A 26,718-nucleotide genomic window follows, 5' to 3' on the forward strand; every position below is an offset into this window, starting at 1 on the left:
AAAACGATCCTCTATGAGATCAACGTTTTCTGTATTCCAGAATGAACCCGTCCTTTGTGAACTTCAGTGTTTTTGTTTAGACGCGCGCGCAGATGTAGACTTTCTGTTGAAAAATGCACCGTTTTCCTGGACCCACTCGCTGAAGATCGTCTCAATCTCCGGGCGCGGGTGTTTCCATTGCGTAGATCTGTTAACGACATTGCCCAAGTCAGCACAGTAGACGCAGCTAGTATTTTGCTAACATAAAATTGAATATACCGGTTGGCATGATTGCAAAAGTAGGGTCTCCCTTTTTCAGTGAACCGCGTTTCCCAACCTTCCGGGAGATTTAGCACAAGGAATTTTTTCATGTCTTGCCAGTTCATCTTTGACCGGGTACCCAAGGTTCGTATGGGAGACGCAATAGGAGATACTGGCCTTTGAATGGGAGGTGGAGATGGCTAAATGCCCAACAGCATAATAAATAGCGATGAGCAATGCGTTTAAGTGGATGAATAGAACCGAAAGCAAAGGTTACCGTGAATACGATCGGCTCTGGATTTTCAGCTGGACCTGGGCTAGGTTCCGGCGCCGGTGATTGGGGCCGTGGCGTTCTGACCTGTTCGTACGCTTCGGCGTCGCCGCAAAGTTTAATGAAAAAGTCTACACAGAAGTATTGCACTATTAGCATGGTAAGGGTAGGTTTGACAGGAGAAAACAAATACCTTCGATGCTGATGCGGCCGACCATTTCAGGGTCGAAGAGATTCGAGAGAGTTGACCGATGATCCAACGAAAGAGCAAGTCCAAAGTCTCGGAGCACGTCGTTGAATACAGCAAACGTTACCTAGCAAACATAGATACATACATACAGCGAGTGAGTCGAATACAGCTAGTGCGGTGACAGGGGCATCATACTCTACCTTCCCCGGAACTTCGGCTTCAGCTGCTAATGCCTTTTTCAGACCATTGTATGGCCGCTCAGGGCATCGACTGGTCAAAATCCCCCTCATAGCTGACAAGATATCATGCGCTGACGCCTCAGCTGACAGTCGACAATCTTTCAAGTTCGATGCTTCACGAGGAGCATTTTTCTGCTTTTCGTTTTCCTCTATCAGGTGTCGAATCTCTTCTTGGAGAGCTGCTAATCTGGATATCATTTGACACAACATGAACCAACCCAAAAGGCAATAAATAAATGCTTACCAGGAGGCTCACCTTGCTGCATGTTGACCCTCAGCTGCAAACTGTTCTTGCCGCGCTTGCTCGAGCCTTCGTTTCCATCTCTCGGCTGTGTCTTCTGACGACTTGTTCGACGCAAACGACAATTGTTGAATTTGTGCCTTGAGTTGTCTGGCTTGCTCTTGAGCTTCGAGCTTTGACTGTTCAATGGAAGCAATCGAGGCTTGTAGCTGCTTCAACCTCTCGTCGTTGTCATCTATCGCAGGTTCTAGACGAGGAATTGTAATCTCTCCTGCCAAATATTGTGCTCCAAGTTTTATTGATACTGGTGCCCCAGTCTCCTGATGCGAATGTGATTTTTTCTCTGTAATTGCCAAGTCATCGGCGAGCACTGGCGTCTTCTTCACATCAAAGCGGAAGGTCAACGCGGTCACACCAACAGTTGTAGCTGTAGTACTTGTTGACGAAGATTGTGGCGGGTGTAGCGCGATACGTTCCTCAAATATATGGCCCTCCAAAACGATCGCAGATCCGACGGAGACTTCGCATTCTCCAACAAGCTTGTCCGTTTTAGGCTTCTTAGTGAAAACAGTGACAGAAAGCTTTGGAGTAATAGCTGCACCAAGCCGCATAGTCTCAAGCATTGCTTGCCACTTCTCCTCAAACGAAGGGTTTACTGTAACATCAAAGAAATCGACAGACCAATCTGGTGGGTATCCTTCCACAGTATAATCGCACGAGGTCAATGGGTCATACGCAGTACAATATAGCCTGGGGTTTGGAGACTCGGGTCCGGAGGGAAGTGCCCTACGCACACTAACCACCACAAAGTGCCCCGGACTTTCGCCACTATCTGTGACAACGAAGTTGATACTCTCCGTCGTTGGGGTGCTATCTGGGGTACGCGAAACCTTTACCGTATCAGTAAATATTACGGGGCGGTCGATACGATGATCACAAACCTTCGGTTCTTCCAGCTTGATTTGAGTTTTGAAGTTCCATTGCACTGCACCAGATCCACTTGCACGAGCCACACTCGTCGTAAACAATGAACCTTGTGGATGTAGCTCCAAGACAGCATATGCGTTTTGGTGTCCTGCAATAAAATTTTGGAATTCTTGCCAGCTTGTCTCGACGTTGGTGTGCTTACCAACAACTTCGTACCGAACCAACAATGATGATGCTGTATGAGATACAAAGGTAGCTAGCGCACGTAGCGGTGGAGGCAGTTGCGACCCTTGCTGAGAAAGTGTATCAGCGACTAGTTGCTGAAAACTGGTTTTGCCTGTCTGGTCTAAGTACCCGCTGTCAATAGATAGCACCAAACTGCGAGGTGACACCAACCAGAAAAACGGCAACTCGACTTGGGAGAGCAAATTACGTAGCGTAGCTACAAATGAGTCGCTTTCCACTAGCGAAAGCTTGAGTGATTGTAACCTTGAAGACTGTGAGGTAGCTGCAGCATTCCGGCGTCGATAGTCAACGCGAATTCGCCCAAGAAGTGCCAACATTGAGTTGTTCAGTTCTGGGTAGAATTCACTCGTAATGAGACCATGCGGCGATTTGGCAAATGTAAGCTCACGAGAGATTTCATGAGTTTCTTCGACCCGACGTAGGAAGTCATTGAAGCCAAACTGGGCAAGCAAGTTTTGGTAGTCGTATTCATCTTCATGGAATATAAAGTCAGCACAAAACTTGAATACGGGATCTCGGGCTCGAACGACAAGGTTTCGTTCCGAGTCAAGCGCCACAGTCACGAGGTGTTGCTGTTCACCATGGCATAGTTGCAAAAAGTTGGCGAGTGCATGGTCGAATCTGAGCTCAATTTCTTGAATCTTTTGGAGTCGCATAATTAGCCTGAACAAGTTGAATCCAATCACGGGGTCGATCGATACAAAGGTTGTCTGCGACACCTGGCAATTTACACGCACCGCATCCACTGCAAGTGATAGCAGTAGCTGAGTAGTAAGGCGTTCATTATGATCAATCCCAGCTTTTGTGGATCCATTTTCAGGGGAAAGCTCGAAGCCTGTCCTTAAAACACCTGCGACGAAGTCGCTCAAGTGAATTACATCAGCGGTATCGACGCCAAAGACACTTCTCCAGATAGTTTTGGTGCTAATTGTTCCACTGCGCGTCTGTAAATGAATCGCGAGTGCATCACAAAAAGAAGCAACATCGAATTCTTTTAAATGTTTCATCAAGCCGCTCGATTCTTGAAGTAGCAGCCTAGCTAGAACGTCACCACTTGACTTAATGTTATCCACCTGATCGGTATTTTCACCCACTTGTTGTGTCGACAGTGGTACTTCATTGTCAAAAGATAAATTCATGGCCAATGATCGCAGATCATCAACAGCAACGGCGATAGCCGCCTTCTCCTCTAGATTTTTGCATACTGTAAGCAACTCTTTGTGGCTTACATTTTCATGTAGCTGCTGCAGTTCACATTGGACAATTTCGCGTATATTGGGTCCGGTGCCAGCAAGCGCATCCAGGTGAATCACAATATCTCTGATACTGGTACTGCATCCACCACCAGCGGTGTTGTTAGTCACGTGCTCAGCATACATTATGAAGGCGGATCGCTCAATTGTAATCCTTCCACCCTTCGATATTGCGCCAAGGCGGTTCATCAATAATGTTGCATCTTCAAAATTGAGATGCATTCCCAACGCAGATAGTAACTCCACGAACTCAAACTGATCAATGCTCCCACTCCTGTCACCATCCACCTGCTCAAACACATCCTCAATAGCGTTTGCCGGGGCCCCAGAAGCGATGTTTAAGCTTACAACTCGTTGGAAAATGATATCGCCGGTTTCAGAAACGAATGGTGGTTGACTATCAGTTGTCGAATTCGTTGAACGTGACCAAGACCCGACAGTTAAACTAAACATATAAGCGTCGAAAGCTTTATCCACAAGCTCGTTGCAGATCGGAACAATAACACCATCGAAAACTTCGGACGCACTCTGAATCTTTGCTTCTCGGGCTGTCGACAGTACCGGGGGAGGTTCTTCCCATACTCGGTCTCGCAATATCCAGTGCCTGAATTCTGTCATACTGATTTCGCCGTCCCCATTCGCATCAAACTGGTCAACAAGGCATGTTTTCTGTCCTTGGGTGAGGGCCGGTTCAATATTTAAACGCTCAAGCATTTTCTCAAACTCGAGTGGGCTCAACGACCCTGATCCATCCGCATCAAATGAGCGAAATACTTCATCCAAGTGCCCTCGTTGTTCGTCTGAGCCGCCAATTTTCTCGATTAACACAAGTCGCAGATGCTCACCGAAGGCTTCTCCAGAAGATATTTCATGTTGGAAGCACTCTTCGCATAATTTGCTTTTGGTTGGAAGTAAAGAATAGCAGGATAAACAGAACACGTTCACACAATTCACACCGTTGCACGGACAACTGGTGTTTTCATCCAATTGTCGGTCTCCCCGACCTCCAACAAGAACGCGCCCCCACAATCTATACAATTAACGTGACTGGAACCACTCTTCCTCCCACCAATTAACCTCGGTAGTGCTGATGTCTTTTCCGCATCGCCCAGCGCCATTTGCTTGTGTTGAAGCAATAACGCTAATTTTGCTGACCGCTTAGCCTCGAGATCTCGGATGCGATTGTTCTTGTGCAACTCTACCGCGTTGGTAGACGGCAGACTCATTATTACACTAGGTGCCCCTTTCGGAGATAGGGCAGGGAAATACGGAGTTCCATCTCGTCTAGAATAGGTAGGTGTTCGGCTGACGGGAATATCAAATTCAACTTCATCTTGTGTGTTTGTACGAGAGAGTAGTCGGGTGGCATACTCTTTTTCGAGTATGTCATAGAAGTTTGCAACACAGGCTGAGTTTAGTAGTGGTGGTGCACGCGTAATAATGTCTCGACTCTTTTCCGGCAAAGCATAGCGAGTTCTTGCCAGCAGAGTAGACTTCCGTGCAAAGTGGCGAAGATGCCAAGCCAGTGATGAATCCTGCTCAACAATTTCAAGTGCTATTCTTCGGCGAAGAGCACTTTGCGATGCAGAAAACTCTGGAGCTAGGATCTGAACCTTTCTTTGAATCAGCGTTCGCCGTGCTTCACAGACGGCGAGACCACTGGCACCATGGACCTCGATCTCAAGAATCCCTTCTCGATGGATATTGTCAGGGTCGTCTCCATCTTCTTCCATATCTGGAAGCTCGCAAGCCATTTTCTCTTCCTGAATATCGGGCGTGAACAATCTGAGGATTTTATCAGTGTGAATCACCCCGCTAACTACACCATCTTCTTCCCCGAAGAGTAATCCAATTCTCGCGTCATCCCAAGTTGCAACGCTAAAACCAAGCTTCTGTAGTTTCATCCGGCACTCTGTCTTCTGAATTTTAGGCGTCTTGCCAAATTCCGACCTCAGCTCTCGGAGCCCGATTCCATATCGTTTAGCCTGCCTCAATAACCCCTCCTTTTCGTTTTCGTACTTCCGTCTTCTTTCAGCCGCAAGCGCATTTCCCGTAGCTGTAATTTTATCTGACTTTGTGCTAGAACTGGCTGTAGATACTCGCCTGTCAAGCGGAACAGGTACGGTATTTGCATTTTTGCTAGAACCCTCACCAGCATTTTGGGATTCTTCATCTCCCTCCTCTTCCTCGACAATTTTCTCTCCTCCTTCTAAACGGAAAGACGATTTATCCGAGTACACCGAGAGCCAAAAGTTCCCAACATTGGTATTTCCAGTGGCTTTGTCCTGTTTGAAGTACAATTAGATGATATGCATCGCGTACCATGAAAATCAAGCGTACCGTTCTCATGTACATGCTGGGAATAATGCAGTATCTGCCAGGCTCCATGGTAGCTTCAACCTAGAGATAGCAAGATGGTGATCACTCTACATGCGTAAACCGATTTGAAAGCATGTAAAAGACTCACCGATACAGCTTGCTTGAATGTATACGCTGGTTGTACAACGCCATCGTCGTCGATGCCCGGGATCACAGTTCCAGGTATAATCGCAGGTGGGAGGGGTTCCGGCCGCTTGCCCGTCTGAAAACTTTCTATGTCTGCTGGTTTGTACAGTCTGTAGTACGCGTCCAACTTCTTCGACGGTTCTCTAATCTCGAACTTATTGGGGTCATTCCCAATCAGGCTGAGTGAACAGATGTGAAAGCCAACAGGAACAATCTTGAGGTTCTCGCTACCTCGAGGGTCTTCTTGGCTCAAGGAAACAAAAATACTAGCGCGCTGGTCGAGCACTAGCTCAAAGTGTGGATTATTTATCCAGGTACTTTTCGTGGTGTTTCCACCACAATTTGCTTCATTCCAGCTGCCTTCGGAACGCCGACCATGCCATGCATCAGGAAAATCTGGTCGTACAAATTGTAAGACAATTGTACGGTACAGTTGTTAGATTCAATTATCGATGTAGTACAAACTTTGTACATTCATAGTGAAAAGTCAGACAAGCTTACCTATGCCTGCAAAAAAGTGTGTAAACGACTGCGTCCAAGCGTCGTACGACATGAAAAAAGTCCCATCATTGGCGTTGATTTCGATAACTTCCTCTTGGGAAATCTCATCCGCACCAACTTTTCCCTGGTTATTGATGGTCATAAACACTCTCTTTTCAGCGTTCGCGCCAACTCTTCGCCTCAAAATTTTGAAGAATTTTTCGATTGCATCCTCATTTTGTGCGCGTTCCTCACTGGAATCTGACCATGGACCAGTCTACAGATTTTTTTTTATTAACACAAGATCGGCACGTATCCACAATTGAATAACTTACCCATTCTCCCATCCCCCACGGATTCCGTAGCTTCACTAACCGCACCAGTTCACCTCTAACAGTTTTAATCTCGCCTGCGTCGACAAGTGCATACGCATGCTTGAAATACAGACCGTTCCCAGCGCTGGATTCCACAGCGACATCCTTTGCAGTTACTGGTGGCTGAATAGAGCACCCCATAAGTGTCCCTGACTCCTTGTATCGCGTAAGCTTCTCCCAGAACGGATCTCCGTATTTTTGCTGGGGTTTTGCCGGGATATATGGATTTTCGCCAAACCCAGGAAACCCCTCTTTCAAGATTACCTGCTCGGAGCACATTCCGGTCAGATCATTCAAAGCACAGTCAACGAAGCCGCCGATTAGCGCTTCGTAGTTTCCGTGAAGCTTCGCATACGCTTTTTCGAGCAGCGATACCCTGTTAGTACGGGCGGATAAGCATTAGCTTCTTGTAGCGCCATCGGCTGTATAGGATGTGATTTACCAGAGCTCGTTCGGATTTCGGCAGCGAGCAAAATATGGCTTCCCCGCTTTCTTGTCAGTAAACCCGAAAACTGGGAAGCGATCGTCAATTAAGACGTAATTCCAGACAAAATTCTAAGAGTTCAAGCGGCCAGGGTCAATGAAACAGCGAACATAACATAGCATTTTCAAGGACGAACCTTCATGAACTTGCAGACAAATAATCCTTTTGACTTGTGCTGATCCCTGCGCCAGAACGTTTGCTCCAGGAAGTCTGATCTCGTAGCAACCACGCTCAGCGCGCCTGAAACATTAAACGAGTTAGGCCTAGTTCGCTTATATTGTAGGTCGTCGCAAATACCTCGGACTTACTCAAAAACCAGCAATCACCCAGATTTCCTTGGATAACATCTCCTGAAGACACCCCATCCGCGAAGAGAGTCGCATTTGAAGCAAAAACTTGATCGGTTGATGACATGGAGTAAATATCGTCTTCTTCTTCCTCCTGCGGGCTACGCGTTAACCAGAGCAACCCATTCACAGTGAGCATCAGTGCACCAAAACAACTCCCCCAGCAACGTCTCACCCGCTATCACCCTCCTCATTTTCCTTAGCGTAAATGGGTCGCTCCCATCGGATTTTTCCACGCTGAAGTAAACCGAGAATCTTGGCCTGGTGTTGCGAGCCACCCTTGGCAGAAATTACACCGCCGGCTTTACAGATTGCTGCAGCTCCGTCTGGGTCGCTGCTACTAGGCCCGAATGTCGGATCTGTGAAGAGCTTCGTCGCTGGATCAGTGTAGGTTTGTAGAGCATGCTTGATCTTCTCCTGCAGCAGCTGGTCGGCCAATCGAAGTCCCCGAATCAGTGCCCGGCCTGCCAGCCCCTTGATCTTCACGGAGATGACGGTGTCTTGGCGACCCGAGACGACACTAATGCCGAGCTTTTTCAGCTCCTCCTGCAACGTGTGAAGGTCTTCCGCCCCGCTCTCCTTCATCACGACAAGCGTGCCGAATAGCGAGTGACGAGTCACGATAGATTCGGCCAGCGACTCTTGGAAAATGACCCAAGTAACAATAAATAAAAAGAGAAGTACATCATTTCTCCATAATTTAACACCACAAAGCTGTGCTTCGCCCGGAACAGCTCTGGATTTTAACTTGCGGACCTCACAGCACAACAATAGATATATTCTTGTTGTGGTATAGTACTGCTCTCACTTTTTCTTTAATAATAACAGGAAATAGGTGTCCCAAGCGGATATATTACTGTAATAGGTGCACGATAGCAGCGCATTCTGCGCCTGGTGGAAGGATTCTGGGCGATGAGCGCGATAACAGCAGTCAGGCAGCCACCAGCGCGAGCGCGTGGAACGCGAAAATCGCGCGGCGGCGAGCAGTCTATGGATGACGGGTGACAATTGGCGTTCGATGAGCACAGGCGAGCTGCAGGAGCACGAGCGAGCAGGAGAGATGATGAGCATCTTGAGGTACCTCGGCACGACACAGGTCCAAGGATCCAGACGTGGGGTCCGCGGCCTGAGAACGAAGAAGCAAGCAGTCAGTGGAGAATTTGCGGGGACGAACGCCAGGCGGTAGAGAATTTGCCAAGCGAGTGGCAAGTGAGCGGAGCTTGGCGTCGACGTACCGGCGGGGCGAAATTGAGCGAGGTCGCGCGTGACAACGCGACACGAGCGAGTCGGTGGGGTTGTTGAGCCCCACGATCACGAAGAACAAGACGAGCGGGAGTCAAGAGGACGAGGCCCGAGTGATTACTGAGAAGGCGAACTGCGGTTGGGCGATAGTGTGACGAGGCCCGAGTGATTACTGAGAAGGCGAACTGCGGTTGGGCGATAGTGTGACGAGGCTCGCTCAGATCTTTCCGGCGAATCCGTCAATAGCCTGCCGCCAACGCACTCTATGTCCCACGCACGACCCTTAGTGGATGGGAGAGGGCAGCTGGCTTCAAGGAACCACCGTTTCAACAAGAACGGGCTCGGAGACCATGGACACACTCTCGGCCGAAGCCCCAGGTCTCAGCTGGGAGACTCAGCTATTTCGCTGAGACTATTGCGACTCTGAAACCACGATGACTGAAGTTGACTATGGATTGGCTTGACTCCTGTGAAGTTTGGATTGCGGTCACCCCGCTGAGCTACGCTGAGCTCAGACGTCCCGGATAGACACATGTTGATGGCTGGATGCGTGGAAGATTGAGCCGACCTGGTTTGAACTCGTTGCGGCTCGGCTGAGCTTTGGTTATGAAGGCACTGAAGTCTCCAAGTCTCAGCTGGAAGAACTGAAGTCCCCGGGTCTCAGCTTGGATCACTGAGACTAGCTGGTCTCAGCTGAAACCAGTTGGTTTCAGATCTCACAACTCTGAGCTTGGGTGGTCTCAGCCGGAACAGCTGGAATCTGTATGTGTCGGCTCAGATGTTTCAGCGGGATGTGCTTGGGTTCAGCGGACGCTCCGGAGTCTCAGTTTGGCGACCCAGGGCTCAGATGATGCGGACACCATCGTGACATCTTCCATGTCGCTTCCTTCAGACGCGTCCTTGAGAGACTCATCCGAGTGGTTGGATTCGGACGGGGCATAGTCCGAGTCGTTGTCGACGTCCATGGTAGCATTACCGTTCGGGGCTGCTATGGGCGGAGAATCTTCCTGCTTCGAGCGCGACTTGGCAGCTGGCTGCTTCGCCGAGCGGGCCTTACGTTCCACTTGGAGCGCTTGGAGGAAAGGTGGCTTGGTTCGGTTGAAGGCTGGGATGCGATGGTTGACCACAACATAACCGTGTCCACCAAAATCAACCTGGCGCAGTGGCGTCGTTGGGTCGATCATTAGCGAAGCCGGAGCGGTCTTTTGGTTGAAGTACACCCGGCGGTTGCGTGAACGAAGACCTTGGACCGTACGGCTCGGGAGATGTACACCGGGGGCGTACCATGCTCCGCGAACCAGTCGTAGATCTCACCGTCGGTTGTCTCATCCGGTAGACGCTGGAGGTCCACGTAGTACCAGTTCGAGTACTTGGAGTACGGCTGGATGCGAAACTTCTTACCGCAGATGGTAAGTTGTTGCCCTCCGAGTTTGGAACACACGTCACGGTTGGTACAGACGAAGCTAATGCCAGCGTTACGAACGGTCTTGAAATCACGAAGGTGCAGGGTATTAGCCGATAAAATGGCCGGCTGCGGGCCGGACCCGAGCGAGGTCATGATCTCCGTGTCCGTGAACGTGGAGGTCAGGTCCTTGGCGGGGATCCACATGGAGAAGGTCACCTCACTAGCAACCTGTTGCGGGACGCCAGCGAGCGCAGCGAACTTCTTGTCTTGCGCGGTGCGATCCGGATCAAGCATGGCCTTCTCGGCCTTCTCGAGCGTGTCGTCAGTGGGTTGCGAGAACCCGGCCCTAGGGGCGTTGTTGCGCCACTCGACGAGCTATGCATGGTCGCGATGACCGGCCACCATGGTGATCGATGAGGTCTTGCCAGTACTGTACAGGCGGAGCTTGTCCTCAAGTAGCTCTCTTTTCAGTCGTCACTTACCCTCCTTTACGGTAGGGCTAGGTCGCACTCCTATGATATCCCAGGACCACAGGCGCAAACTCGGTAACAACGTCAAGGGACCGGCTCAATTCAAAGTTGCGGGTGACTGGGGTCTTGTCGGCAGGTGGGGTGGACTTCAAGCAACGAGGTCGGGTGAGGGCACGGCACGAGTCGAGAGTACGAGGGGCAGCGGCGGCACGACGGCTTAGAGTCGAGGTGGAGTCGATGCACGGAGGCGAGGAAGCGTGAAGACCACTGGGCCAAAGGCGGCAGCAGCACGACGGCTAGAAGCTGAGGTGGTGTCGGGGCGGATGGCGGGGGTGTTGGGGTCGCGGAAGATGAGCGGTGGCTGCGCGACAGTGGGGCTGAGGTGTAGATGACACACGGACTCGACTTGGGGGACCGAAGCTTGAAAGCGCTTAGCAGGTGTGGACCTGTCTTGGGCACTTGTGGGGTAGCCGGCAAATTGCAAACTACGGCATGACTTCTACAGAGCATACGGCAGTGACAGCGACCACTAATGTAATGGGCTCCAGTTACATAAGTAGGTAGGTTGAATTTACATAAGTAAGTGAGTCAGCACACGGTTAGCGTGTGCTGATACGGCATCGCCTGATTGGGTGATATAGGGGGAGCCAGACCCCATTTCACCCAATTAGGTACTGACCTGTATTTGAGTGGTCACAAGAGACCAGGGGCAGTCTAAAATAAAACAGAGGCAGGACACTCGCGCGTTGGCTCTCGTCTGCGGACTAGCGACGGGGGGGCCCGCCCCTCTCTCGCTGCGCTCCGGGGGGGGGGGCTGCTACACGGCCTGTTGTAACCCCCTCTCGGTGGGAGGTTCCGTAGCGCACTTTGGCGGTAGAATGCAAACGGGAAAGTGAGATTGAGAATCTGTGGCCCTACGCTAGTCCTGCAAAGTGGATACACAAAGCTGATCGCAGCTGCCCGGTGTCCCCAGATCTCTGGTCGGAGATCAATCTTCAACACCCCTCCTCATCGGCAGCGCCGAACAGCAAAAGATTCTCCGTCATTCTCGTTTCCGGTCGGTGCACCTCAGTGTAACCCGACAATTCCCCGCAGGGTGACCAGTCTTGGGGCCTCGACCACCTTGGTCATCAAATCCGCCGGCATGTTTTCGCTTTCGTGATACTCCGGCTTCAGGACTCCTCTCTACGTGTAGTCTCCTACGAACTTGATACGCACATCGATGTGCTTCGCCTTCGCGGACGCACCCTCGCCCTCCAGCTGCTTGAGAGCAGCCTGATTGTCGACGCGCACTGTCATGGGCACCTTGTGCTTCACGCCCAACTTCCCGAGCAGTTCGCGCACACCCAAGAGCTCCGTGGCCATCACTGACGCGGCCGTATACGCCGCCTCCATCGTCGACAAAGACACCCCTCCTTGCTTCTTGCAAGTCCAGCTGACGGCCATTCCGTCCATCGTGACCAGTCCGCCCGTGACGGACTTCTGGTCCTCTTTGTCAGCCGCGAAGTCCGCGTCGCTGTACGCGACCACTTCCAGCAGCTCGTCCGTTCCTCTGTCTCCTCGCATTCGGAGCCGCAGCTCCTTCGTCCCGCTCAGGTACCTCAGTACTCTCTTGGCCAGCTTCCAATCTGCCACAGTGGGGTCGTGCGTGCGTCTTGATGCCTTGTGCACTGCGAACGCGATGTCGGGCCGCGTGCAACGCGCGACCCACATCAAACTCCCTACCAGCGATTGGAACTGCTTCACAGTGACCACGTTATCTCTTCCCAAGATAGGCAGCTTCTCATCACTAACTTCTTGACGCTCGTTGCACTCCACTCCAATTGGGTGCGGACACCGTGTGCGAACTCCATCCCGTGCTCCTTCAGCATGTCCAGGATCGCTACTTCCTGGTCCAGATCGTACCCTTCCTCTTCACTGTAGCTCACGCGCATCCCGAGGAACTTGCTCGCTGGCCCCAAGTCCTTAATAGATAGCACCGTCAGCTCTGAGAAGAACGCGTCCACTGCCTCCTTCTGCGTACCCGTGACCAGCAAGTCGTCCACGTAGACGCCCACGACCAACAGAACGCCTTCCTGACGCCTGAAGTAGACACACATATCGGTGAGGCTTTGCACAAAGCCGATCTCAACTATCTTCGAGTGCAGCAACTTTTTCCACAGGTGTCCAGCTTGCTTTAGCCCATAGAGGGCTTTCTCAAGCTCCAGCACCAGCTCTTCGTCGCTCGTGACGCCCAGCTGCTTCAAAATTTCCTCTGGAATTACCATGCCCTGGGGATCCGGATGTAGATGGCGAGTTCAGCCTCCTTCTTCGCCTTCACATAGGCATTAGGTACATCACCATGCTTAGCGGGCACCCGCACTTCCGCGCCAACGCTAGTATCAGCTTGACGCTGCTCATCTCAATTACGGCGGCGAACGTGACGCTGTAATTCACGCCGAACTCCTGCTCATTCCCGCAAGCAACGAGCCGCGCCTTCAGACGCTCGATCGCCCCCTCCGCATTTGTCTTCGTTATGAAGACCCACTTTGTGTGCAGTACGCGGACACCTCGAGGCCTCCGCACAACCATCCACACTCCATTCTCATCTAGCGCCCTCAGCTCGTCGTGTATGGCTTCCAACCACCGATCCTTGAGGCGACTACGCATAGCTTCCCCATAGTTCTTCGGATCCATCTCAGTCACGGTGTTCACTACGTTGTTGCTCGACTCCTCCTGCTGGGTGGCCTCGACCGCCTTCTCCTCGGCTTGTCGAGCTACTGAGCGCGTCACATTGTAGTGGGTCTAACTTGACTCACTACTTTAGATTACACGTCGCGCTACGTGTATGAGGAAGCGTAAGTACTTAGTAATCACTTAGGTTAATTATATTTGAATACACAAATATAATTTAACTTAGATAAGACTCCAAGTAGCTAGTTTAAGGTAAAATGATAACTGTATTGTTTGTAAATTGATCTTCCTCCTAAATCCGCTAAAAACTGTTTATCATCAATGAAAGGGGTTGACAGCGGCTGGCTGTCAGAGCCCCGCTAATATGCACGTCTCTAGTTGGTAGAAAGATGCCGCTTTCAACCAATAGGATCTTTGGGTATGTGTGGACCACTCATTGTGGTGGTCCACTTCAATATATCCATTGGTGTGTCTTACACCAAGGTGAGGAAGTATCTAAAACTTTTAACAGATAACCTATCTGTTAAATTCACAAGTGGCTTGCAGCCACTTGTGCGTGTAACCCCGTTACACCATCCCCCCCTTAAGGTTAGACGCGCAGGGTCTCCGCACGTCAATCTTCGGAATTGACCATTCGTCAATTCTCCGCGTTTGGAGAAGAAATCCGCGCTCATTAAACTATGAGCGCGCCTCAGAAGAAGACTTCAAAGTCGGTGGGGAGTCATCTCTCCATCGACGACTACTTCGAACGCCAGAAGGCGAAGTACGGCGACGTCGTCGACTTCGACGACGACGATGAAGATATGGAAGGCGAGTAGGACTCGCCCTCAAAGCGCAAAGACTCAGTGTCGAGCGAATCGCTCGACCCTCATGCCAAGAACATTCGCCCGCGTGAAGGGGACGAATCGGACGCTTCGAGCTCGAAGCGTTCGCGAACTGAGAGCGATACCCCACTCACTTCCGCTGGGGCTCTCAGTACTCCGCGCGCTGCTGCTGCAGCGCGTGATTCCAAAGTTCAAGGCTTTCCGCGCGCTGCGCCTGCAGCGCGCGATCCATCGATGCCGTCCGCGTCCGAGATCGCGGACCGGTATGGGAACTCGGTACCTCCGAATGAGGTGCCGCTGTATGTATGCAGCGCCATCAAAGATGACGCTGTGGCTGCTGAGCTGCACTTTGATGCGGAAACGCATCAAAGGCGCGATTACTACATCGGACTCTTTCATGAGCTCCGATGGTTCCAAAGCAAGAAGACATCTTCTCGCAGCAAAGCGCCCGAATGGCAGGCACTTTGTCAAAGCTGGAACGCCTTTGTTGAAAACTTCAACAAGAGGCCGAGTGCTTACCGTGATCGGATTAAGCAAGCGCGTGATCGCTTCGAGACGTACTCGAAGCGTGGACAGCTGGAGCAACTTCAGGTTGCTGCGGAGGAGGCAAATGTGCCGTGCGCTGTGCCCGAGGGCTTTCAGTGCGCGAAGTGCTTCCCAGGCGCGGTCCGCTTGAGCGACCGCGACCTGAACGGGTACACGTCGTTCCGTGTGCCCGAGAGTCTCAAAGAGCTCCGTGCTAAATTCTTAGCACGTGAGGGTTCGGGCGCTAGCGATGATCGCAGCGCTCGTATTACTTCCGCTGCGCCAGCTCGTACTGCCCTTCGTACGCCCTCACCATTTCCGGAACGACCTCCAGCAAGACGTTCCGCGGCTCCTATGTATCTTGGCGGGGAGGAAATCCTCTCCAACGAATACGAAAACGAGCCCCTTGAGGGTTCGTTTTCGGGATACTATGGTCAACAATCCGCTCAACAATCCAGCGGGTTTAGCCGCGGGCGTCACGGATCGGCGGTGGCGGGGTGGGAACACGCCCGGGTATGATCAGCCCCGGGCTGATCAGTATGCGCCTCTCCACGACCGGGTGACCGCCGTCGAGCGTCTGCAGGGCGCTGCGTTCGCCGCCCTGAAGCAGGAGCTGGCGAACCAGAAGGCCCAAGTCGCGGCGGTCTCGCAGACCGCCTCGAATATCCAGGTCGAGTTGGGGACCCAGATGAAGGGGTTGCTCCAGCGCGTCCGCGCGCTGGAGGAGAGGCTGCTCGTCGCCGAGGCCAAGGATTCCGCTTCTGCCTTGGCTCCTGCCGAGGCTTCGGGTCAGCCGAGCTAGATGGCTCGTGCTGCAGGTATGGCTTCAGCCGTCCGACGTAAAAGGTCGGATGGAGGCGCATGCTAGACGGTATGTCTAGCGTGTATGCGTTGCCGTGCCGTGCCAACACAGTGAACGGCCCGATGAAGCGCGGAGCAAGTAAGCTTGCTTCGAAATCCGAGACTGCATGTTTAGGCAGTTTTTGGTAGATAACAAAACCAATGAACTAACTTTGAATTCATTTGTGTTGCCTCTGCCCACATTGTCTGCGTTCAGCTTCTGTTGATCAACAGAAGCTGCTATTGTGTCTTGCACAAACCGAATTACGGCTTGTCTATTGGTGATGAAACTGATTGCATCCGAGCTGAAGTCATTCAGCTCGCTCTCCGCTAGAGGCCCGGCCTCTGCGTGGTTCTTTGCGGTGTCTGCGCCCTGGGCAGACCCGTGGTCGTTGGCCTTGTTGTTGGGGGAGTCTGCGCCCTGCGCAGACTCATGTGGTTTGTCCATTGTTGCAGCTGACACTGTGCAAGTGTCAGCGGTTTTCTGCGGCTGCTGTATTGCAGTCGTAGATCCCCCCCACTTAAAGTGGGAGCCATCACTCCGAGTAAACTCGGTAGACTTGGATGCCGCATGGCATTCACGTAGAACGGTGTATGCCCGGTCGAGGCATGCACCGAGTTGTTGATGATGAACTCCACCACCGATAAACACTCGCTCCAGTATTGAAACGAGTGAGCGTAGCTCTTCAACATATCGACGAGCACGCGATTCACGCGCTCGGTTTGACCGTCCGTCTGCGGATGATCCGCAGTCGACATGGAAAGCTGGCTCCCAAGAAGTGTAAACACCTCTTGCCACAAGTGCGCTGTGAAGCGCGGGTCTCTGTCCGACACGATGTCGGTCAGCATGCCATGGTGTTTGAACACCATGTCGACGAGCAGACGGGCCGTCTGTTTCGAAGTCACATCTGCCGGTACCGCAGCAAGATGGTACATCTTGCTGAAGCGGTCGACGAAGACCACAACACCGGTGTTCCCTCCGCTGTCCGGGTGAAGACCAAAGATGAAGTCCAAAGACATGGACTTCCAACACTCCGACGGAGTCGGTAGTGGTTGCAAAGGAGCCTGCGCGAATGACGCAGGCTTTACGCGTTGGCATACCTCGCAAGCACGGATGTACTTGCGCACCCACTTATACTGGTGGTGCCAGTAGAAGTCGCGCGTGAGAAGGACGTATGTCTTCTCACGTCCGAGATGTCCCGCAGTCGGGGCATCATGATATTCGTACATGATCCTGAGTCGCAGATCATGGTCATTCGGCACGACAACGCGATCCGCGTTGTCGTCGACTGCATTGTAAAGCAGTAGTCCGTCGTGCACACGAAAGCGGTGTGCACGCGCTCGAAGTGCTTGGGCAGCTTCTGACGGGACTTGTCAGAAGGCGCTGTGCCATAGGCCAGCAAGAGTTTCGCGTCCGCGTCGTGCGCGTACGAGGCCTTCACATCATCCAACAGAGATGATGTGGGTTTGCTCGATCGCATGGCGTCAATGGCATTGACGTCAACAGCTTCTGCGTAGTTTGCCCGACGTGATAACGCGTCGGCCACTACATTCAATCTTCCGGGTTTGTATTCGACCCGGAAGTTATACTCCGCAAAGAATGAGAGCCATTTCGCCATTCTTTGTGATACGTGTGGCGACTTCACTGCGTACCGCAGTGAAGCGTGGTCGGTGTAGACCACAAACGGTCTACTTCCAAGCAAATACACTCGGAACTTTGCGAGTGCGTTCTTCATGGCAAGGAGTTCCTTGTCATGCACCGGGTAGTTGCGCTCAGCTGGTTTCAGCTGACGCGATTTGTAGTAGACGATACGATCACGGCCCTCGTGATCCTGCTGCATCAACGCACATCCGATCGCGAAGTCGGATGCGTCACATACGACGTGGAATGAACGATCTTGGTCAGCCACTGCCAAGCTCGGTGCCTCAGTCAAGCCCCGCTTGACTGCATCGAATGCCTTTTGGCAATCGGCTGTCCAATTCCACACAGCTTCCTTCTTAAGAAGCTGTGACAGCGGGCGGATCTTGCCCGCATAATCCTCCACGTACTTGCACAAGTACGTGGCCAAGCCAAGGAACTGCCTCAGTTCCTTGACACTTGAAGGCGTTGGCCATTCATTTATCACTCTGACCTTTTCCGGGTCAGGGCGAGCGCCATTCTTTCCTACGAGACACCCGAGGACGGGTATCTCGCTCGCCCCGAAGATACACTTCTTCAGGTTCGCGTAGAGCTTATGTTTTCGCATAAGCTCAAGTAGCTTCCGGAGATGCACCCTGTGCATCTCTACGTCGGTCTTCCCGTCCACAGCTCGGCTGTGGATGAACACATCATCGAAGTAGCTCGGTGCGAAGTCGCGCACCGAGCGCAACAAGTGCGTCACACACCTGTTGAAGGTCGCAGGGGCATTCTTAAGCCCCTGTTGCATTACTAGCCATTCCCAGAGCATGCCACTTGGCGTGCTCACTGCCGTGAGAGGGATGTCGCTCTCACGCATTAGGATCCGAGAGAATCCGTCTTCCAAGTCGAGAGCACTGTAAACGGTGCTCCCGGTCATCGAATCGTTGATAACATCTTTTTGCGGTATCGGCGTCTGCGCCGGTACCGTCGCATCGTTCAGCTTGTTATACGCATGAACGATGCGCCATCCGCCCTGTGGCTTCTTGACACAGAACGTCGGAGCACTGTGCGGGGACTTTGACTCCCGCACTTGTCCTGCTTTGCGACGACTTTCAAAGAAGTCGTCGATCGCCTTGACTTGCTCTCGCGGCAGTGGCCACTGCCGCGTGACACAGTACTTCGTGCCCGGCACGAGATCAATCTCGTGCTGAATGCCCTTATCCTGCGGAAGCTCCGCAGGAATCTCTTCCGGGAGTACGTCTTTGCACTCCCTCAACAGTTCGTAATAGGGACTCGACTTCAGCGAGTCCCAACCTTGTTCCTCGAAGCGCTCTCGCTTCGTCTTCGCATTGAGAGTGTCTTCACTCTCAGTGGTACTTCCCATGAAGAGCTGTCTCAGCTCTTCGCTCTTGCTCTTCGTTCTTTCGCTGTCCGAAAAAACGCAGACCTGCTCGATGCGTCCATCGTGCAAGTCGCGCGTGAAGCGCTTCCAGCTCATGGCTGGAAGCGAAGTCAACTCCGACGCCGTCGTCGGAGGGCTAGCGAGTGCCATCTTACGATACTGGAATCCAGTATCGGTGTGCGTCAAGACGCTCAGCGTCTCGACATCCGGCGTTACTGCTTCGGTCTGCCCAGCAGACTGCTCTTGTTGCGTCTCGGTCCCGGACCGAGACTTGCGCAGCATTCTTCGAATGCGCCGTCTTCTTGTTGTGCGGACCCCGGCTCCACACTGTTGTTCTTCTGGTCCAGGCCCGGCCGTGGACAGTTGTTCGCCGGCGGACCCTGTCCGCGGGCGCGCGGTATCAAGCCCGGCTTGACCGCTTTTTCCGTCGTGCAGCCCGGCTGCACGGTAATGTGTCCCTTCACCGGCAGACCTTGTCTGCGGGCACGCGATATCAAGCCCGGCTTGATCGCATGGCGCTTCGTCGTGCAGCCCGGCTGCACGACAGCATGCAAATTGCGTTAGTGCGGTACGTTTGCAACCGTCCGCACTGTTTACAGCGTAAACTCCCGGAGTTGACACGCCTTTGTCACCTCGACGCCATTCATTGGCGGAGCCCCTCATGACCGAGGGTGCGTCGGCTCCCGGAGCCGACGCGTCGTCGTTGACCTGACCTCTTCGGGTCAGGGACTGTCCCTTACACACTTGAACGTGGGTGTTGGTTCCCGGAACCAGCACATCTTTTTCTTCCGACGTCGGCAGCATTGCCGACGTTGGTCTCACTTGTGCGCGCCCTTGCGCACTTCTTGGTCACTCCGGGACAGCAGCATTAAGCGCTGTCTCGACTGGTAAGCCGCGCGCACCTGCTGGCGCGTGCGCTGCGGTAACAGGGCCATCGCTCTCTGTTCCGCAGTCGCGGCCGAAGCGCACGAGCGTGCGCTTCTTCCAGTCTATCACCGGATCATGCCGTGCAAGCCACGGCATTCCCATATCATTATCGAATTTATCGTCCAGGTCCAGGATGACGAAGTGTTTAACAAACACCCGTTGTTTGTACGAGAAGCGCACGTTCACGACGCGCTTCTCGGTCTTCACGATGGCACCTGTTGCCAGTCGTACCTCCAGAAGACTTCGAGGTGTATCTACCTCCTCGTAGTCAAGTCTCGACAGGCTTCGTAGTCGAACAAAGTTGTTCGACGCGCCTGAATCTACCAAAGCTCGAAGAGAGTCGCTCGCTCTCTTCGAGTAAACCTTCAAGATGACTAGGTTCGGTCTGTCATCTTGTTTCTTGCAGTGAGCGCTAGTCTCACTGGGGGCTGCAGGCCTTAGTGTCGCGTGCCGATGTCGGCACGCGCGACTGCATTACCAGTAGGGCGCCCCGCGCCTACTGGATGTTCGCGTTTTTTGTTGGTCCGCGGCGATGCCTAGCATCGCCACGACGGCCACCTCCAGGGGGCATGGGAGCTGTGCACTCCCGTGCAAAGTGACCGATCCTTCCGCAACGGAAGCATCGTACGTTACCTCCCAGCTGCTGGTAACCAGCAGTTGTTGCGTTCGAGTGGTCCATTGGTTCCGGACCTCCCGTCCTCGCTACCGGGCGCGGTTGCGGCCTCGGTACATTTACATGGAGTTTAGCCTGCCGCAGGCTAAACTCTTTTTACATGGCAAGGGTGATTGCAGCTTCGAGAGTACTCGGGTACTCTCGGAAGAGATAGGTCTTCACGGGCCCATCTCTAAGTCCTTTCATGAACGTGACGACCTCGGTCGCCTCGTCAATCGGGTTAGTCACGATATTTGATACCAAATATCGTGCGCGCTGCGCGTAAGCATGGACGTCATGCTTACCCTGCTGAAGGTCGAGGAACTCCGCCCTCGACCGGAACTCGTTTTGCGGGGGCTCAAACGCTTGTTTGAGCTCCTCTTTGAACACTTCGTACGTGCTGAAGCACGTAGGATCGGAGAGTCGGCGTCCATACGCCCAACTCCTTGCGCGTCCGCCAAGACAGGACATGGCGAACGCGACCTTTGACAGCGGGTCGGCGATGCGTCGAGCCGCTATGGCTGTGTCGAGCTCGACAAGCCATCGGAGGAGAGGCTCGCCCTCTCTCCCCACGTAATTGCTTACGCTCAACTTTAAGGGTTGAGCACGCGGTGTCGTCCCTGACGACGCCGTCACTGAGGAAGCAGTATCACGCTGCTCCTTCATGATGAACCCCAGAGCAACACCATGTTGCTCCGTCGGCGATAGCGTACGCAGCATCGTAGCTATCGCCGCTTCTCCAATGACTGTTGACAGTCGTTGGAGGGCCTCCCACTCTGGGTCAGACAGGTGGGGGCAGTCTGCGCGTGCAACATGCGTTGCAGGCGTGTTGGAGCTCTCCATGGGCACCTCCGTGTTCATGTGGTTCTCGGCTCCGCGTTCGTACACCGCGTACGAACGTCAAGCAGTCGGTCGTTGGACGGAATACAAAGTGCTACCAGGTGTAGTGGGCCTAACTTGACGCACTACTTTAGATTACACGTCGCGCTATGTGTATGAGGAAGCGTAAGTACTTAGTAATCACTTAGGTTAATTATATTTGAATACACAAATATAATTTAAATCAGATAAGACTCCAAGTGACTTAGATTTGGTAAAATGAGAACTGTATTGTTTGTAAATTGATCTTCCTCCTAAATCTGCTAAAAACTGTTTATCATCAATGAAAGGGGTTGACAGCGGCTGGCTGTCAGAGCCCCGCTAATATGCACGTCTCTAATTGATAGAAAGATGCTGCTTTCTACCAATAGGATCTTTGGGTATGTGTGGACCACTCATTGTGGTGGCCCACTTCAATGTATCCATTGGTGTGTCTTACACCAAGGTGAGGAAGTATCTAAAACTTTTAACAGATAACCTATCTGTTAAATTCACAAGTGGCTTGCAGCCACTTGTGCGTGTAACTCCGTTACATTTAACGTGAGTGTGCCCTTCTTGGTAATGTTCAGCGGATCTCCGTTTGGCTGCACGCACGCGTCCACGTACGGCTCCACGTCCTCGAGCCACGACGCATCGTTGACCAGATGACGGCTGGAGCCGCTGTCCAGGATCCAGACCATCTCCGTGGCCATGTTGACCTCGTTCACAGTCAACGTCATGTCCGCCGCGCCTCCCTCTTGGGTGCCTGGGCACGCAGCTCGCAAGTGGCCGACCTGACCGCACTCGTGACAGCGTCGCGTTTCCTTGCGACGGAGCTCACCAACCGCGCCGACCATCTCCTTTCCGATGTTCTTGTTCTTGGTCTCCAGCTCCCACGACTGCGCGAAGTGCGCGAGCTCCTCTGACTGCTGCAGATAGTCCGTCCTGGTCCCATCCACCTTGGCCATCAACACAGTGCGCAGGTCCGCAGACGCGTACTGCACGATGTTGTTCAGGACCAAGTAGTCCGCACCACCCCCGCATGCTTCTGAAATCGCTACGAGGTACATGTAATGTTCTGGCCACGTGCGCTTGGGGTCCTTAGGCGCCGTGAACAGCTTCATCGCTTGAGCAGGCGTGATGTTCGTCTTGTATGTCTCCAACATCCTCACCATCACGTACTGCAACGTTGTCATCTGCGACCACCAGGCCTCGACCTGCTTGTTGTAGTATCGCTCTGCCGTGCCTGACAGGTAGTTCGCCAGCAAGTCGACCTTCACGTCCTCCGGCCACAGGAACCCACAGGCGGACTGGGCAACTGCCACCTGCCTCTCAAAGCGTCTGCCCCACTCTAAGAAGCCCGACCCCAATCCGACGTACAGCTTCTTGCCATTAAACGCGCGAATGGCCAGCTTCTTCTGTCGAGCATCAGGATAGCGAATTGCCTGCTGTCCGACTCCAGGCTGCGCTGCTGCAGTTTGGTGCAGTGGTGCCGGCGGAGGTGGCTGCTGAGCCTGCGCCTGCGCTGCAGCATAGAGCCGCTGCAGTTCAGAGAGTTCTCCGCCGTAGCCAAGCTGCTGCACCCCGAAGTACTGGTGCGCCGGCGGCGGCCTCACTGGCGGTCTCGTAATTGGCGTGCGCGGCGATCCACTGAATTAGTCAATGTGCGTGCGTGCACCTCGACCAAGGCTTGACGCGAACAAACTCGCGTCCATGGGGGGAGTCAGGATCGGGTCCACCTTGCTCTCGCGCTTGGCCCGATCTCCCTCCAGCGTCTTCTCTAGCTTCGCTTGCGACTCCTCAAGTCGATCAAGCCATTCGGTGATTCCGCGCATGAGTGCCAGGAGCTCCGTCTCGCCGTCAGGACTCTTGGTTTCGCCGTCGCCTTTGGGGGTAACGGCAGCGACTTTCTCTTCTGTTTCTCCGACCATACCAATCCGTTTGTGACTGGCAACGGGCGCTGGCGCCGGCACGTCTGCCTTTGCGCGAGCGGCCTCGTCAATGGTATCGCTCATTTGGGCTCAAAACCTGTTGAAACCCCCTCTCGGTAGGAGGTTCCGTAGCGCACTTTGGCGGTAGAATGCAAAAGGGAAAGTGAGAATGAGAATCTGTGGCACTACGCTAGTCCTGCAAAGTGGATACACAAAGCTGATCGCAGCTACCCGGTGCCCCCAGATCTCTGGTCGGAGATCAATCTTCAACACGGCCTGCCCCACCGCCTTACGCTAAGTCCTCGTCTCGGCCAGGCGCGGTGTCTAGAAAAAAAAAGTCGGGTTGCAGCGCACGCTCGCGCAGACACGCCCCAGCCTAATCAGCGGGTGTTGGCTATTCGTGAATGCACAGAGTGACTCTCGCGCTCGCATCAGCTCGCCCTCGCCTGTAATGTTACTTACGGTACTTTTTTTGCCCAACTAGTCCTAACCGAGTCCTAAAATAATGTGGTCCACCTGATATATTTTTGGAAAAATCCTTAGGATTAGGACGTTTTTAGATACGCACTGGTTTCTCCCGTGTTGTGAAGTGCAGCTGCAAACATTGATACAGATTGCTGTGACATGGACGACCTCGAGGTCGAGATAATATTTTCGATCAAGGAGAACAACATTTCTTGTCTTTGAGGCCAACTGGCTGCATTCCTCGTCCTCCACCTCGTCGATGTCTTTATTCGCTTCAGCATGCGATTCGTTATCCCGGTGCAGTGCCGCCATAACTCTTGGATTCCACTTGACGGCGGAAAATGTTTCGACAATCAATTTGGCTGGAATGCACACTGTAGCGCACAGAAACTTCAAAATAGGATATTGCGAAGTTCTCGTCCACTTCTGCCGCAGCTCTTCAAGGCGGTCATGCACAAGGTTCATCTTACCAAACTAGACAATCCATGATGGCGGTCACGCACAGTTTCAAATTACCAAACTAGGCAATCACCGGGAGTCCCGCACCATAGCGCTCTTGCGTATTATGCATATCACCGAATCTATTAGCAACTATGGGATATATAGCTCAATCGAGCAGCCCTCCCGATTCAAGTGACAGTCTAGTATGATCATATATTTCTTTTCGCACGCTCACCGCAAAATCCAGAGCTATTCCGGGCAAAGCACGGCTTTGTATTATATTCCTCTAACATAGAAAAAATATAATGCAGCCGTAACTGCAGGTACGGAGGAGAACTAGAGTGCACCGTGGGCGCAAACGGCTTTATCCGCGGAAAATAAAATGAAAAATAAAAGAATGCATGTCACGGTCCACGAGTGGATTGAACTAGACCCTGACTGCTTTTTGGTAGCACGAAACTTCACAACATAGGTGACTTGAGGACAATTTCTCAAGATTCATGGATTGTCAATATTTCTCGATCAAAATGTGCGACTTAGGTTTCGAAAGTGCAACGATTTGGGTGTAGAATAAAATTATCTGACCAATAACAATTTTGGTTCATCATACGGTGCGCGCGAGCTAACACGTCCGTATTATTGACATAGTTCCTTGTGCAGATCAGTTTCAAGCAGTCCTCTCTCGGAATATGACTGGCAAAAAGTGAAGGTGAGTTTTCCATTCAGGATTGCAATTCAGTTCTGTTTTACCTCCGACTACTGTACTATATCCGCTTGGGGCAGTCGTGAGGTGGAAGAAACAACTAAACTACCTATTTCCTGTTATTAACAGGCGATCCAGCTAAGAGGGGGACTTTTTTGGGGGAAACTAAAAAAAAAATTAAATGCGGAAATTGTCCTATTTCAATGAAATTTTAGTCGGAACATAACTAGAATTTCTAATGACGAATGAATCAAGCTCGGCTGTCGTAGCTGCACTGGTTGTGCCATGGCAAGGCATGCAAACAGCATGCCGATACTAGCGCTGTTTGAAGCATTTGTAGGGATTTGGAGGTATGAGACATTTGATAGTGGTACAGACGGGATGCGTTGGAGGGGGGATTTCTCAGTGGCGCAGAATTCCAATAATTTGATTTGAGCACAGGTAATTCAACACCACAGTCCCCTCAAGCGCCAGTTGACGAACCGAACGAATAGTATTCGGCAGGTATTTCGATTGGAGAATAATGCCACCTGAGTGGCATCCGCCTAAGGACTCTGGATAGAATCCAGAGAATTCTACTTTAGTACTATTCGACTGGGATCGTCGACTTCGCACACCACAAGCGGGTCAGGACAGGTGATGGTGCCCGTAAAGCCTGGTACTGAGAGCGTTTCTCCATTTTTGGCGCAGCTGACGGTCACCGTGTCGCCCGAATTACTCCGTGGGATGGTCAACTCAATAACCGTAGCGGAAGCGTCGACAACGCATCGCATCGCGTAGCATCCCGTTTGTCTGCTTGGACTAATGTTCAAGTTCGTGGAATCAACACTTCGCAACGAAGTTGATGTGCACTTGCAGGTGGGGCAGTAGGTCTCACCGAATGCGTTGATACCCGTGGGCAGATTAGTTGATATCGTGCAATCTCCACTCTCATACCCGAGGTTCAGCGGGCAGTAGTCCGCAAATATATTTTCCCCTCCTTTTCCAGGGTTGCGTGGGAAGTATCGGTATTCTTCAGGGATGACCTGATCGTTGGTGCTTAGCGAGCAAACCGAGCGTGATGTAGCGTCGACGGAGCAACCCTGGTAGTCTCTGGAGGTGCAGAAGTGGTCTGCTGCTACCGGAACCTCAGTAAGCGGATCTATGCACTTCTGGGTCGCGAAGGCGCAACCCTTCTTCCGGCCGAAGTGCATGACCTCGGAAGTCGAGGCATTCACTCGATACCAGCCGGAATCAGCGAAAAATGCGAGGGTGAGGGCACTGAAGACATTGTGGTAGCTGTCGACCGGGGACATGTACTCAGGCTCAAAGATGCGTTCTTCCCAATGAGAGCCCAGACAGCCTTCATCCTGCGACTCAATCTCAGCGCCTTCCAGTGTCGGGCAGTTGAAGTGATCTTGTACAAACGCTCGAACGCGCGGAGTCACCATCTTGGCCACGACGTGGCCTCGTTCTGTAGAATACTTTATTGTTGTGTCGGCAGGCTCCACGTAGGAGTCGATCTTTTTGTTATTCGGACACGTCCCCTCCAAATACGTTGGCGGGTTCCCTTGCGCGTCTCTAGGCGTTCGCGGGTTTCCTTTTTCATCTCGCATTAGAGGGAAGAAGCGCGCCGAGAACCCGAGAGCGTGCGAAAACTCGTGGAGAGCCGCGGAGACCAGGCGTTCGAATGCAGAGTCTGCCGTACTGATCTTAAGCGGGCAAAAGTTGACCATGCCGAACGTAGGGCGGTCGTACTGGTCTTGCTGACAAGTGGACGCATACGCCAGCGTGCTACCGCTCTTGCAGTTTACAGTGTCTTCAGCTCGAACGTAGATCACAAAGTCCGAGTTTGGAACTCCTGTTCCTGCTGGGGTAGTTGTGCAGGCATCGTTCGTGCAGTCGCTCGAGGTGCACTTGTCGCAGTACCGCAGCGAGGCGAGGTGCTGGTCTGGAATCTGCATTT

General features: G+C 52.6%; 1 protein-coding gene across 1 annotated transcript; it reads right to left on the reverse strand.

Annotated features, from left to right (window-relative positions):
* Positions 1-63: 63 nt before the first annotated feature.
* Positions 64-26,716, reverse strand: IUM83_16838 (uncharacterized protein; the record flags this gene model as incomplete). The annotated part of the gene is made up of 21 exons (XM_067941750.1): positions 64-187; positions 259-440; positions 518-642; positions 705-825; positions 902-1,127; positions 1,197-1,360; positions 5,948-6,007; positions 6,075-6,508; positions 6,614-6,869; positions 6,928-7,342; positions 7,409-7,521; positions 7,587-7,690; positions 7,759-7,898; positions 7,973-8,436; positions 9,900-10,144; positions 10,324-10,819; positions 12,133-12,635; positions 12,752-12,996; positions 21,849-22,848; positions 22,912-23,118; positions 25,651-26,716. The coding sequence occupies 21 exons, from the start codon at positions 26,714-26,716 to the stop codon at positions 64-66; spliced, it is 6,690 nt and encodes a 2,229-aa protein (XP_067794413.1).
* Positions 26,717-26,718: the final 2 nt, after the last annotated feature.

The sequence above is a fragment of the Phytophthora cinnamomi genome (genome assembly GCF_018691715.1).
Source record: "Phytophthora cinnamomi strain GKB4 chromosome Unknown Contig25, whole genome shotgun sequence".
NCBI classification, from domain to species: Eukaryota; Oomycota; class Peronosporomycetes; order Peronosporales; family Peronosporaceae; genus Phytophthora; species Phytophthora cinnamomi.